This window comes from Peromyscus californicus, unplaced genomic scaffold (genome assembly GCF_007827085.1).
Source record: "Peromyscus californicus insignis strain IS unplaced genomic scaffold, ASM782708v3 Scaffold_6__1_contigs__length_162567912, whole genome shotgun sequence".
Classification (NCBI taxonomy): domain Eukaryota; kingdom Metazoa; phylum Chordata; class Mammalia; order Rodentia; family Cricetidae; genus Peromyscus; species Peromyscus californicus.
The window spans coordinates 152,187,842-152,201,646 of NW_026294584.1; the positions used below are offsets into that span (position 1 = coordinate 152,187,842).

The following is a 13,805-nucleotide window of genomic DNA, read 5'->3' on the forward strand; positions in this document are numbered from 1 at the left end:
CTTTTTAAGTCTCTCTACTACGAACCTATTAGTTGTTAAAAATTCCTAGGGTTCTGAAGTCCCAAATGCTATGATGCAATCTTGAGTTAACAAGCTCTCCGTAGAGTGTTAGGAGGCCCTGCTGGTCAGGGGTTGCAGTCTATCATGGCCTGGCAGCTCTCTCTGAGCTAGCAACATGGGGGACTCCCTCTCCCCAGCAGAGGACTTCCTGCTCTCCACATGGCCTTATTTGGAGAATATCTCTAGGCCCAGATGACTGACTTATCTTTAGTATGACCCTTTACACAGTTTCCTGCAAACACTTTTCCCCTGTTGCCCATATGGTAATTAGGTGACATGCTCTAGGTATTTTGATAAGATTGTGTTGATACTAACCCAGCTATATGATAGAAGAGTTTGACTCAATGCAAATTAGGTGATTCCGCATCTACCATCCCCAATCCTATATATCCCCTATACTCTGGAATAAAGCTGAGCTGCCTCCCTGAAGCTATCTCTTGGAAGACTATTTCCATAGGGTTCACAGGCCAGACAAAGCCCCACCTGCCGCTTCTGCCCCCTTTGCCCTAGTGGCCCAGTGGCCAAGGGACCATGAGGAAGGAGGGGAAACACAGTTCTAGCCAGAGGAGAGCACAGCATACAGCAATTGTACATTTACTGTTCAGACGCTACATCATAAATTTTTGATAATTTCCTACCCTTAAATTAAAACTTCTCTCATTAAATACATTGGGTTTCTATTTAATAACTCTTCACTCCTTAATTCAAATATAATATTCATTGTGCATTAAAAAGTCATCAGTATTTTTAGCACCTTTATACCTAGTACTCACTAATATTTTTTTATTATGAAATGTAATTTGCTTCATTGCGAATCAACTTACAGTGTCTCTCAATCACTATAATGGGGATATTTAAATGACTTTTAATGTATTTATGTAACAGATGTCCCCTTGGTTCAAAGAAGCCCTCTTTTAAATATCAGTAATCCACTTTATTAACTACGAACTCAATTAATTGATAATAAAACTACTATCACCTACATATGATGAAATACCTACTCTAGTAACCATGAAAGAGGCACACAGGAAGGACGCAGCCTGCTAGTACAATCTTAGCGTACTGGAAAAAATTAGAGAGTTTACAATAACCATCAGAAAACCAATGAATCCAAAATTGAATACTAATATTTTTGTTTTCAATAACTATTTTTTCTCTAAATTTCTTCAGCATCTTACCACCAGAGACTATCAAAGGAAACGTTAAACCCATAATAATAATCTACGCTTGATTCTTGGGCAAAAAAGCAGGAAATTTCAGGTTTAAAACTAAAGTCTTTATTTTATTGACATAATAATGTGGCTCAAGGTAAAACTGATGTTATTGAATAAATATCTAGTGTGTTTACTATGAAACAAATAGCAGATTATGTCCTTTGGGGGCAGAGAAAAAGGAGAGCCTGAGATAGATCTAAATTGACTAGACAATATGTAAAATAATTGTAATGTGAGTATGAACTGACGCAGGTTGTGCTAGGAACGTTCAAGGAAAGGTAGACCCAGAAATATTTCAATAATTTTGGTTAGGCTTAGTCATAGTGAAAGTCTGAGGTAGCAGAGCTGGGTCATAAACCCAGACTGACTGATTTCTAAAGGTCGCTGCTGAGCTGAAGAGATGCCATAGAAGCTATGAGTACTTACTACTCTTCCAGAGGACCTGAGTTTGGGTCCCAGCATCCATGTCTGTGGCTCACAACAGCCTGTAACTTCAGGTCCAGGGTATTTGATGTACTTTTCTGGCTTCCATGGGCACCTGCATTCATGTGTGAGTGCATGTGCATGTGCGCACGCGCGCGCGCGCGCACACACACACACACACACACACACAATTTAAAATAAAATATATCTTAAAGACCACTCTCAGTCTCTGACCTCCAGTATTTTAAACTGATCATAAAGGTTAATGAGAAAAAAAAAATAGACAACTGAAAGTTACATGGAGGTTTTAACTTTAGCAGTTTAAATAATGGTGCCAATCAAAACTGAACATAGATGATCAGGGAGAAAGTTAGGTCCAGAGGTGGAGACACAAACCCCACCTCTGACTAAGTACCCAGTGTCCTGAATTCTCTGAATATTTCAACATCATCTGAAGAATGTTCCCTTTGTCTTCTGCTGGTCCGTTTAGTGTTTAAACGCTTCATGGATTCTGTGCTGCGATAATTCTGAATTAATTAACACTCATTGTTTTTCCAGGTGAGAAATGTCCAGACAATAACCCTAAGGTACAGTTACTGATGACATACGAGGACTCGAAGCTCACCATCCTAGTGAAACACATGAAAAACATCGTAAGTTCTTCCATGTCCAAAGAGACATGGAGCCCTCCATGGTGCAGCCACCCATCTCCTTTGGGCCTTTAGTGTCAACATTAGTAAAAGAAATGAGTAATGAGTCATTTTCTGTCCAGCCAATCAGTTCCCAAATAATGACACGGAGACTCCTTATTAATTATGAAAGCTCATTCTCAGCTTAGGCTTGCTTCTAACTAGCTCTTATTACTTAAATGAACCCATATTTTTTAATCTGTGATCTTCCACATACTCATTGCCCTATCTCCATTCTACCCATCCTGCTTCTTCCACCTCTGGCTGGTGACTTTACCTTTCTTCTTCCCAGAGCTCTCTCTATCCAGAATTCCCACTATACCTCCTCCTGTAAGATGAATTGCTAAACGGTTCTATTAATAAAAAACCCGGAGCCAGATATTGGGGTGAAAGCCGAGAGATCAGAGGAACAGAACAAACCACAGCCACAAATTCTTACCCTGGGAAATCCTCAGTCCAAGAGAGCCACTTCCTGTATACTCACGCCTGTATCCTTTCTGGGCCCTGCCATCTCACTTCCTCTCTCCACTCAGCTACATCACTTCCTCTTTCTGCCCAGCTCTGTCACTTCCTGTCTGTCTGTACAGACCTCCAGACCTCTATGGTTAACTAGTGCTGGGAAATGAAGACATGTACCACCACACCTGGGTCTGTTCCCAGTGTGGCCTTGAACTCACAGAGATCTGAATGAATCTTGGCCTCCCGAATGCTAGGATTAAAGGTGTCTGCTACCATTGTCTGACTTCTATGTTTAATATAGTGGTTGGCTTTTCCTCTGATCCTCCAATAAGCTTTATTGGGGTGCACAAATAAAATATCACCACACCTGCCTAGGTACTGTGCTTTTGGCTTTTTATTAAACCAATCACAGTGGCACATCTTCACACAGTATAACAGAATATTTCACAACAGAAATGAGTCTAACAACTAAGTTTAAATGAGGACCCAGCAGCCAATTGCATTGTTTTTGTCTCAGTGTGAACATGATCTTTAAGGTAAAGCTATAGAATCTCTCAGGGAAAGTCATCAAATGAACACAGGGTTATATATATCAAAATGAAGGTTCAGGAAAACCCTGTGAATAGTCTCTGAGAAAGCAGAAATGCCTTGGGGGGAGAAACAGACTGGTTTCCAAGAATTTCTGTGGCTCAGGCAACTGAGCTCAATGGAAGACCCACTCTCTCTTGCTGCACAGTGCCATGGCTCCTGTCTCCTGTCTCTGTGAAGCTAACGGGTGCTTGGCGTTTCCACCCAAAAGTCTCACTGAACCTTTATTTTTACTTTTACATAATGATCTTAGTCACCACTTTCTGATGTCATTGTTTAAATGTATTTCTTTCTCTTCAAAAAAAAGGAGGGGACTTTGTTATTTTTGGAGTTTGTTGGATGTCCTTGAAACAGCTTTTTGTATTTTCCTTTTTTTGTCAAACATTTCATCTTTGTTTCTTTCATTGATCACTGGCATCTTATTTTTTCTATCCAATGACTTTATGTTATCCTGATGTTTCCTCTGTGTGTGTGTGTGTGTGTGTGTGTGTGTGTGTGTGTGTGTGTGTGTGAGTGTGTGTGTGTTCACAAATACATGTGTACAATCACATTTGGAGGCCGGATGTCAGGCATTTTCCTCTTTCATTCCCTACCTTATGTTTTTGAGACAGGGTCCCTCGTTGAATCTGTAACTCATTGCTTGGCTGGGTTGGCAGGCCAGTAAGCTGCAGATAGCTGTGCTCTGCCCTTACTGACTCCCCTGTAGAACCAGGGTTACAGAATCACGCTGCCATATCCAGCTTTTACCCAGGTGCTTGGGACATGAACTCAGGTTCTCTTACTTGAGCATCAGGCCCTTTACCCACTGAGCCACCTTCCCAGCCCTTCCCTGATCATTCTTGATGCAGTGGTCCTGTTTCAACGTCTGCACATTGAGGAAGTAGGTGGTGATCCCAGCCTTTGCAGTCTCCCTTTGTCAGGGAACATTCTTCAACACAGCCACCCTGTCTAGGAATTCTCGGCAGGTTTCCATTGTGTTAAACAGAAGTAAGGTTTATTTGAGTGACAGTGCCTCAAGGCCATGATCCAGCTTCAAGGTGAGAGGGAGCGATTTAGACAGAAATGATACAATACATTGAGATTTAAATGTGATGGGACCACAAAGGGAAGGAGAAGCTTTCCTTTGGAGCCTAGAGAAGAGCTTCATTAAGAATTAAAAGCAGAGAGATATAGAGAGAGATTACCTTCATGACAAAGGATGGTACTTGTCTGGGAGGCCAGAGAGCTCTCTGGGTCACAGGACAAGTGAAAAATGATCTGGGTGTATGCAAAGTAAACAGAAAGGGGAACTGAACATCACCAGCCCCTCCAGCCTTCCCTGAGTCTGGCCAACAGGCTCCACACGTGACACAGCTTCAGAAACTACTCAGAATGTGCATAAAGCCAGCTCAGTTTTGACTCTATTCCTCATGCACATAAGTCTTTCAGGGTGGGTTTGCAAGGATCTAAAGAAGCAACCTCCTCATCACATGACATGTGTCTGGTACAGACTACATTTAATAAATATTTATTGGCATAATTAGCAGGAGATACATCCATCAGAAGATGTAGTTATTAGCCAGAGAACCAAGGATGTTTCTTGCTAAATCTGTAGTGGTCACAGTTGGCAATTTTTGAAATATCTGGACACATTTTTTAAGTTTTAATATATGTTTTACTTTTTAAAATAATTTTCTGAAAGTGTACCACCATCAACAGAGTCCTTGCCTAGAATACACAAAGCCCTGGATTCAATCTCCAACACTACTTGAAGCAGGCATGGGGCCACACATCTGAAATCCTAGCAGAGGGGGTCAGAAGTTTAATGTCATCCCCAGTTATGTAGCACATTTGGGGCCAGCCTGATAGATGGAAAAACTCTGTCTCAAAATGAAATAATTATCCTCCATTGCTTTGAATAAGAAAACTGTTGTAAATCAGAGTAGCAGTTGCTCAAGAAATGTTTACATTGGGAAATGAGGATTCAGTCAAATCTTATTTATGACTACATGTGTGTTCATGCATCTTGATCATCTCTATCACCATATGACAAAAAGAATAGTAAGAAATATTGTTAAGTCAAAAGAGTTTATATAAATTTGTTACATACTTTTTAGCCTTGAAAATAGTCCCCTTATGAACAACATATTTGTTTCAGTAATGTTGTCATTACTCAAAACAATTTAGACAAAGCTTGTTGAAATTGTTTTCAGATCTGACATGTAAATCTCACAGTAAGATGGGTGATATTTTTCAATGGTCATGCCTAATTTTTGATCAAAAACAATATTAACTAAGTTGGTCACCCGTTCCATCCAACCGAGGAATTCCAAAATTACTTTTGACAGTTTCCAAAAATGCATTTTACACTCATGAAGTTGAGCCTACCAATGAGGCCATTCCAATCCAGCACAACAGAGGAAGAACGCAAGCGGTTAGAGCAAGGGCTAGAGATGGAGATAAAGCAAGTCATGAAGGGCCAGTGGTCATGGAATCCCACCAAAGGTTAAAAGGGGCATGGCTGTGTGTCAGTGCCCTCAGAACATTATTAATATTGTTCCAATACTCCCTTTCCATCTACTTCCTGTCTCATTCTTTTCTTTCTTGTTTGTTTTGCTGCTTTGTTTTGTTTGCTCTGATTTGAGACAGGTTCTCACTATGTATCCTAGGCTGGCCTGGAACTCACTATGTGTCCTCAAGCTAGCAGCAATCCTCCTGCCTTAGCCTCTAGGCATCCATCACTGTGATTTTTGATTTTCTTCTCCCCACTCTACTGACACTGAGAAAGGTCAGAACTCCAAATTTCAGTTTTATATCATCTTTTTTTCTACCTCTAGCTTCATAGCTTCAAATTCTTCTTGTTTTTTTTCTTGCCTCTTTACAACTCCAACTCTTTACTCTCCCTAAATCAGAACTGTGTATACAGTTGGTTAGAATACCTCTCAAAATTCCGTAGGCATTTCAAACTCAATATGCTTCAAATCCAACTTTTGACGGCTACACCCTAAACACGTGTCCCATCTTTCCCAGCACAATTTCACTCTCTGCCCTCAAGTCACACCCGTTGAAGCTTTTTGTCATCCAATTTCACTTCTCTTACAAGCCGCATCTGTCTTATCTGGAAGTTCTGTTTGAAACATAAACCCAGAAGCCCAGAATTTCCCATCCACATTACTTCAAATCACCATCATTCCCCACCTGAATCACTGCTGTAGCCTTTTAAAGTTCTGTTTGCTTCTGCCCCTGTTTCTTTTCATCTCTACTGAATTTAGCAGCCAAAATACTGTTCTGAGGAGAAAACCCAGTTCCTATAATTTCTTTCTTCACAGTCATTTGAAATCTCATCTCACAATGAAATCAAGATACCTAATGACATCTGAAGTTGTGCAAGTCTGGTTCCCCTGACATGCTCAATCTCAGCTCTTCTTCAAGCTCCCTTCATCTACCCCAGCCACAGTGTCTCCTTGCTCTTCCTGGAATATGAAGAAAGAGCTGCCCCAGGACCTTTGTATCCACTGATGGCTCAGTCATACATGTCAGACATGAATGTCATCTCTTCAGTGAGTCCTCTCTCACACGAGAGACTGCACTCCAATCCTCTTTTCTTGTCACTTCAAATCTTTCAAATACTTCCTTAAAAGAAAAAATAGCAGTTCATTTCTTATATGGAAAACTGAGGGCTGGGATTCTTTTCAAATTCTGAAAGTAGCCACAAAAGTTCTCTGCATTTTTCAGACATTGTGTGTGTGTGTGTGTGTGTGTGTGTGTGTGTGTGTGTGTGTGTGTGTGTGTGTTGATGTCTATGGGTGTAGGTGTCTATGGAGGCCAGAAGCATCTGATTTCCTGGAGGAGGTAGTGGATTCACAACATGGGTGCTGAGAACAGAGCTTAGGTCTTATACAGGAGCAGCATACACTCCTAACTGCTGCGCCCTCTCTGCTGCCCTCAGAATGCTGTTAAATGATTACATCTCCTGCTTATCTGAAAACAGGCTGCATTTTAATATGGAGGACACAAACAACATGTACAAATTCTTAAATTATTTCCTTTGCCTATTTCCAGTTCTAGCTAATTGTTATTTAATTTTAAATCCTTTAATGTGTTCACATACCAAAGTAATAAGACTCCAGAAGTAGAGATAACTTTTATATTAATATTAAAATGAATTATTATGCCCAAAGTCCTGTTGTATTATATTAAGTTTGATGAAAAGAATTGTTTATCTTATATTAAATCTTTTCTTTCCTCTGATGAGAACACAGGCTCAAACAAAATTGTTGAAACATCCTTTCCCTTTCAGAGAAGCACAACATGAGTTACTCTAGTGATCACAGCTGACAAATGGCTGCAGTTATGTAGAAGCCTGGCTAAGACATCTAACCGTATTTCAGTTTGTGTGACAAAGAAACTTTTAGCATCATTTAGATTTGAAATATTTTGTAACAGTCTGGAGCTTTTTGTAGTTAGAAGGTTTCTCCAGTCTCGCCCTGCGAGTCCTCTGGTCCTCCCTGCCCTCCCCCGCCCAACACCCTGCTGCCCCGCCCCCACCCTGAGGTCCCTCAGCCGCTTATAAAATAATCATTCAGAGGCTTAATATTAATTACCAATTGCATGGCCTGTGTCAGGCTTCTTGCTAGCTAGCTCTTATAACTTGACCCATTTCTATTATTCTGTAAGTTGCCATGTGGCCGTGGTATTACCTGTCTGCTGGTATCTTGCTGCTCCTTCTGCAGTGGTTGGTGTCTGTTTCCAGACTCTGCCTTTCTCTTTCCTGTCTCTCTCCTTGGATTTCCCACCTGCCTCTAAGCTGCCTTGCCATAGGCTAATGCAGCTTTATTTATCAACCAATCACAGCAACATATTCACAGCATCCAGAAAGACATTCTGCAGCAGCTTTTCCAGGTTCCTCATTTTCAATCTTCTTTTCAACTGTTTCTGCAGTATTCTGGTGTGCACATCCTGTTGAGCACACAGAATCCCCTCATCTGCATCCTTTCTCCTCTTTCTCCATCTCCCTGTGACACAATTTGAATATCCCCAGGCCCTCAGAGTTGCCACTAGAATGAAGTCAGTGGTTCTGAAGTCATTAGGTCTCTCTGTCACATCGAGGCAGTAGTTGTTTAGAATGAGGTGCAGGTAATGTCCCAACACACGGGAGTTGCCTTGTTGGGAAATGATCTCAGAGGACACAAGACAGGAGGGAACACTTGCTTGTGAAACAAAGATAAGACAGAGCCAGCAATCTCAAAACAAGCCCAAGTGTATCCCAGTTCACCAAAGACATTCTGATTGGCCATTTGTGAACCACCATATAGGTGCTGGGAATCGAACTCAGGCCCTCTGGAACAGCAACTAGTTTAGTTAACCACTGAGCCCTCTCTCTAGCCCTTTAGTTTCATTCTTCTTTATATGTGAATACTATTTTCCCAGTACCACTTGCAAAAAAAAAAAAAAAATCTGTCTTTTTGCCTGTATTTTTCAAAGTTTTTTATTATTATTATTTTAAGTTCTGTAGGATGTGTGTGTGTGTGTGTGTGTGTGTGTGTGTGTGTGTGTGTGTGTGCGCACGCACGCACGCGCACTTGAGTTCTGGTACCTGAAAAAGCCAAAGAGGGTGTCAGACTACCTGGAGCTGGAGTTCCAGGCAGTTGTGAACCTCCTAACATGGTCCTGGAAACTGAACAAGGTCCTCTGGAAGAGCAGCAAGAACTTTTAATTGCTGAGTCATCTCCTCATTACCCAGATTTTCCCTGTATGTTTTAATAGTTTTATCAAGAATCAAACAACGTTAATCCTTGTTTTTGTTTTTTATGTTTGTTCCCAGGTATCTGTGAAACTTGGCTCTCCATATGTTCTTAAAATTTCCTTTGCATTGCTCTTTCTAAATATTTCTCTTCTCTTACAGATTTAAGTTTGATGAGGCTTATAATGACTCAATAAAGTATGGCTACAGCCTCTGCCTTTAAATGTGATTGTTTCTGATATTCAGGGCCCTGACTGAAGCTAATCTCAATACTAATCTCCTACTTTAATATCTTGTGACTTCAGAGATAATAGAAATTTCCCCGAAATTTAAATCTCTATTTTAATCTTTCTTTGAATTCCATTTACACATTTCTAACTGTCTGATGGACATTTATACTTTGATATCTTTTCATCTGAAAAATTCCAAATTGCTCCTCCACTTTCCTCAAAAATGGTTTCTAACTCTGGCGTTACTTATTCCTTAGAGTTTCTGCACCACCCTCACATAACGACTGATTAAAAATTCACTATAACTTATGTTCTATATTTCAATTCTTTTATTCTTGCATATAATTATCAACAAATCCATTCAGTTTCTTTCCATAGCTATTATTCTCAAAATTCATTTTCTATTCATCTGTGGATTATTTGATTGACTGCTATGATATTCTTTTCTTTGTTTCAGTCTCTCAGACATGTTCAACCTTTTGACACTGTCACATGACATTGTCATCTACAGAGTTCACACTCAAGAATGGTAGAATCAAGTTACAAAAGTAAAAATCACCAAAATTTTTCTTATAATGTTTAGGTTCACATTCCTGGGGTTCTGCAACCACAGGACACAAACTCTAGATTCTGACCAAATAACACAAGCTATAGAGAAGATATAATAGAAAAATCTTACCAGATTTATACACAAGGGAAGCCTTAAAGACAATAACTTGCTCCAATTTTAAATTTGTTAAACATTCTTTAAGGCATTTAATTTATCACTGTATTTTGGGTGTCCAAACATGTATTTAATAACTCAGTTCCAAGTGTTTTAAGACTATCCCCTTTTGTTCAGTTCGTTAAAGAACTATTCACTAATAACAAATACTAAAATGTTGCATGGGAGCTCATGTAGACTCTGAGTTAAAACTTGAATCGAAGACTCATGGGTCCTCATTATGACCTAACACCTCAGCTCCTTGCATCCAAGCTCCTCAACCTGTTGAGTGCTGCAGTCCTCCTCAGACCTTCTGCACTGTTTCCCTCAAGAGAGACTGTTCTCCTCACATGAGCAGTCTAGAGGTTCTGCTATCTGTCTTGGTCCATCAGAATTCCATCTATTTACATACAGTTTCTGGAAACAAACATCCCTCAGCAGGCAGCTAACTGGAATGAGTACAAATGAGTAATCAGTGCCTCCCTGCCTCCCAATGCATGATTGACATGTAGGAGAATGAAATTTCCATGTGGAACTCTAGAAAGATTCTTCCTGCTCTCTGTAACTATGTTTACTTTGTCTGACTACAATGAAAAGCTTTTAATCAATGCAATGTGCCGAGAATTCTCAGGCATTTCTAGATATATTTCACCCAAAGACAGTTTTGTACTGTAGTCACAAAAGTGTACATTTAAATTCAGCAAATTTAAATTTTTGTTCAAGATTTCACAACTAAGATGGAAATTTAAAGCCTTCAAAACTCTGAGCTCTTATTATTTAATCTAGATTTTATGAGTAGTGTTTGGTTATCCAACTAATGCCACTTAGCTTGAAAATAAATCAATAGATGTTATCTGAGTTAAATAACGTGGAGAAACTATAAGACTGGAACAGAATATCAATAGTCTATGGGGAAAATATAAATCTAAAGACAGGCATCTTTTAATTTCCAGAAGAACAAAAAAGAAATTTGGGTAAAACAGTATTTGAAAATATAATCATGTCTCTGACTCTTGCCTGCTGGTGGAACCCCTTTCCTCTAACTGGGTAGCCTTATTCAGCCTTAATATGAGGTCTTGTGCCTAGTCTTATTGCATCTTGTTATGCCATGTTCAGTTGATATCACTGGGAGGCCTGCTCTTTTCTGAGAGGAAATGGAGGAACAGTGGGGGATGGGGAGGGAGCTGGGAGGAGTGGAGTGAGGAGAGGCTGCAGTCAGGATGTAGTGTGTGAAAGAAAAATAAATAAAAAGAAAAAGGAAAAATAAAGAAAATATAGTTGCCCAAAATTTTCAAACTTTGGTGAAAGACATAAAATCATAAATGCAAAAACCTCTGTGAGTAACAGAAAGGAAAAATTCAAAGAGAATCATATTTTTAAATACTGAAATCTGAATGCAAAAGGACAGAGGGGCTTTTTTAAACAGTGAGAGAAAAGGAACACACTGGGAAAGATGAAGTTGTTTTGGAAGGAACCACTGAAAATAACAGAAGATCAGAAGATGGAGCATAACACAGGATCTTCCAAGTGTCCAAGAAATAAATCTTCAACTTGGGATTTTATGAGCAAAGATAATGTGTTCAAAGAAGTAGAGAAAGGAATATGTAGTCTGAGGAAGATGTGTGTGTGTGTGTGTGTGTGTGTGTGTGTGTGTGTGTGTGTGTGTGTGTGTGAGAGAGAGAGAGAGAGAGAGAGAGAGAGAGAGAGAGAGAGAGAGAGAGAGACCCAAGTAGGCAAACTCCACAAACTAAAAAGCTACAGTTTTATGTCTTCCAAGTTTTCTAAGGTGAGAACTAAGGCAATAGCTTGAAAAGTTTGTCTTTTCTAACGCGGGTAACTAGAACTGTCAGTTTTCCTTTAGTACCCCTTTAGCTGTAGCCTCCAAATGTTGGTATATTGTTTTTCATTCTTTCAGTTTTAAATTATTCTAATTCCTTTTCTGATTCCATCTTTGTGGATTATTTGGACATATGCTGTTTTGTCCAACTATTTGGGAAACTGTCAGAGACATGGCTGTCTTTAATATCTACTTTAATTCCATTTGGTCCCAAGTCAGAGAAAACTGAGGGACATGGGGAGGAAAGAGGGCCACCCCTCTTCCAGAAACTGGTTGGAAATCAAAACTATCAATACAACTTAGAAAGTCAAATTTGCTTGCAGAGATGGTGGTTGTTTCTAAGGACATCTTAAATAAGGATGTTATAAACAACAAACTAGGGCCTGGCCGTATAGGTCAGTGTGTGCTGAGGTTAGTAGAGTGTTTACTTAGAACAACACATAGTGGTACACTCTTATGTAGTGGTACACTCTTACAGGGTGGTACACTCTTACATGGTGGTACACTCTTATAGGGTGGTACACTCTTACAGGGTGGTACACTCTTACATGGTGGTACACTCTTACATGGTGGTACACTCTTACAGGGTGGTACGCTCTTATAGGGTGGTACACTCTTACAGGGTGGTACACTCTTACAGGGTGGTACACTCTTATGTAGTGATATACTCTTACAGGGTGGTACACTCTTACGTGGTGGTACACTCTTACAGAGTGGTACACTCTTACAGGGTGGTACACTCTTACAGGGTGGTACACTCTTACAGGGTGGTACACTCTTATGTAGTGGTACACTCTTACAGGGTGGTACACTCTTACAGGGTGGTACACTCTTTCTTACAGGGTGTACACTCCTGTTACAGGGTGATACACTCTTACAGGGTGGTACACTCTTACAGGGTGGTACACTCTTACAGGGTGGTACACTCTTACAGGGTGTACACTCCTGTTACAGGGTGGTACACTCTTACAGGGTGGTACGCTCTTACAGGGTGGTATGCTCTTACAGGGTGGTACACTCTTACAGGGTGGTACACTCTTACATGGTGGTACACTCTTATAGGGTGGTACACTCTTACAGGGTGGTTCACTCTTACATGGTGGTACACTCTTACAGGGTGGTACACTCTTATAGGGTAGTACACTCTCACAGAGTGGTACACTCTCTCTTACATAGGGATACACTCATATAATCCTGGCACAAGGGAGAGAGAAGGGAGAGGATCAGAAGTTAACTCAAGGACATATTGCACATGATCCAAATCTTTTTAGATTGAGAGAACCCAACACAGCATGTCAAATGTTCCAAGTGACAGTAAAGAACGTATACAGCCACTGCTTGGTGAGGAGTTTGGTCAATGTCAGTTAGGTCATGAGGGTTAATTACTACATTTCTCAAGTCTTAGACCATCTTAGTGATTTTGTGTATATTAGTTCAATGAATTATTAAGAGGTGGGTGTTAAAATTTACAAATATAATTATGAACACACATAATCCTTCATGAACATTTGGATTATGTCCTCTAGGTTACTGCCATTGATCATCGTTCCTGGCAGTACTTTCCACTCTCATCTGTGGGATTGCAATATAGAAAGTCCAGTTTTCTCTTGATTGATACTAATATCTTTTCTATTCTTTCATTTTTCTTTGTATCAAATGCATCTTTGCTTTTCTTGTTTTGCTTCATTGTTTTGTAGGGAGAATCTCACTATGTAGACTAGGCTGGTGGTCATGTGGGTGCACAGGTGTGGGCACACAGGTATGGGCACATGTAGAGGCCAAGAGTTGGTGTTTGGTGTTTTCCTCTTGTGCTCTCCATCTTTTTTGAGACAGAGCCTCAGTGAACTTGGGGCTTGCCCCTTCAGCTAAACTGGCTGGCC

General features: G+C 40.2%; 1 protein-coding gene across 3 annotated transcripts in view; it reads left to right on the forward strand.

The window, feature by feature from the left end:
- Positions 1 to 13,805, forward strand: part of Pik3c2g (phosphatidylinositol-4-phosphate 3-kinase catalytic subunit type 2 gamma) — a 326,663-nt gene that overhangs the window by 290,943 nt on the left and 21,915 nt on the right. For all 3 annotated transcript variants that reach the window (XM_052721754.1, XM_052721755.1, XM_052721756.1), the window contains one exon: positions 2,256 to 2,350. In XM_052721754.1, coding sequence (XP_052577714.1) covers positions 2,256 to 2,350 — 95 coding nt within the window. The remainder of the gene's footprint in view (positions 1 to 2,255; positions 2,351 to 13,805) is intronic.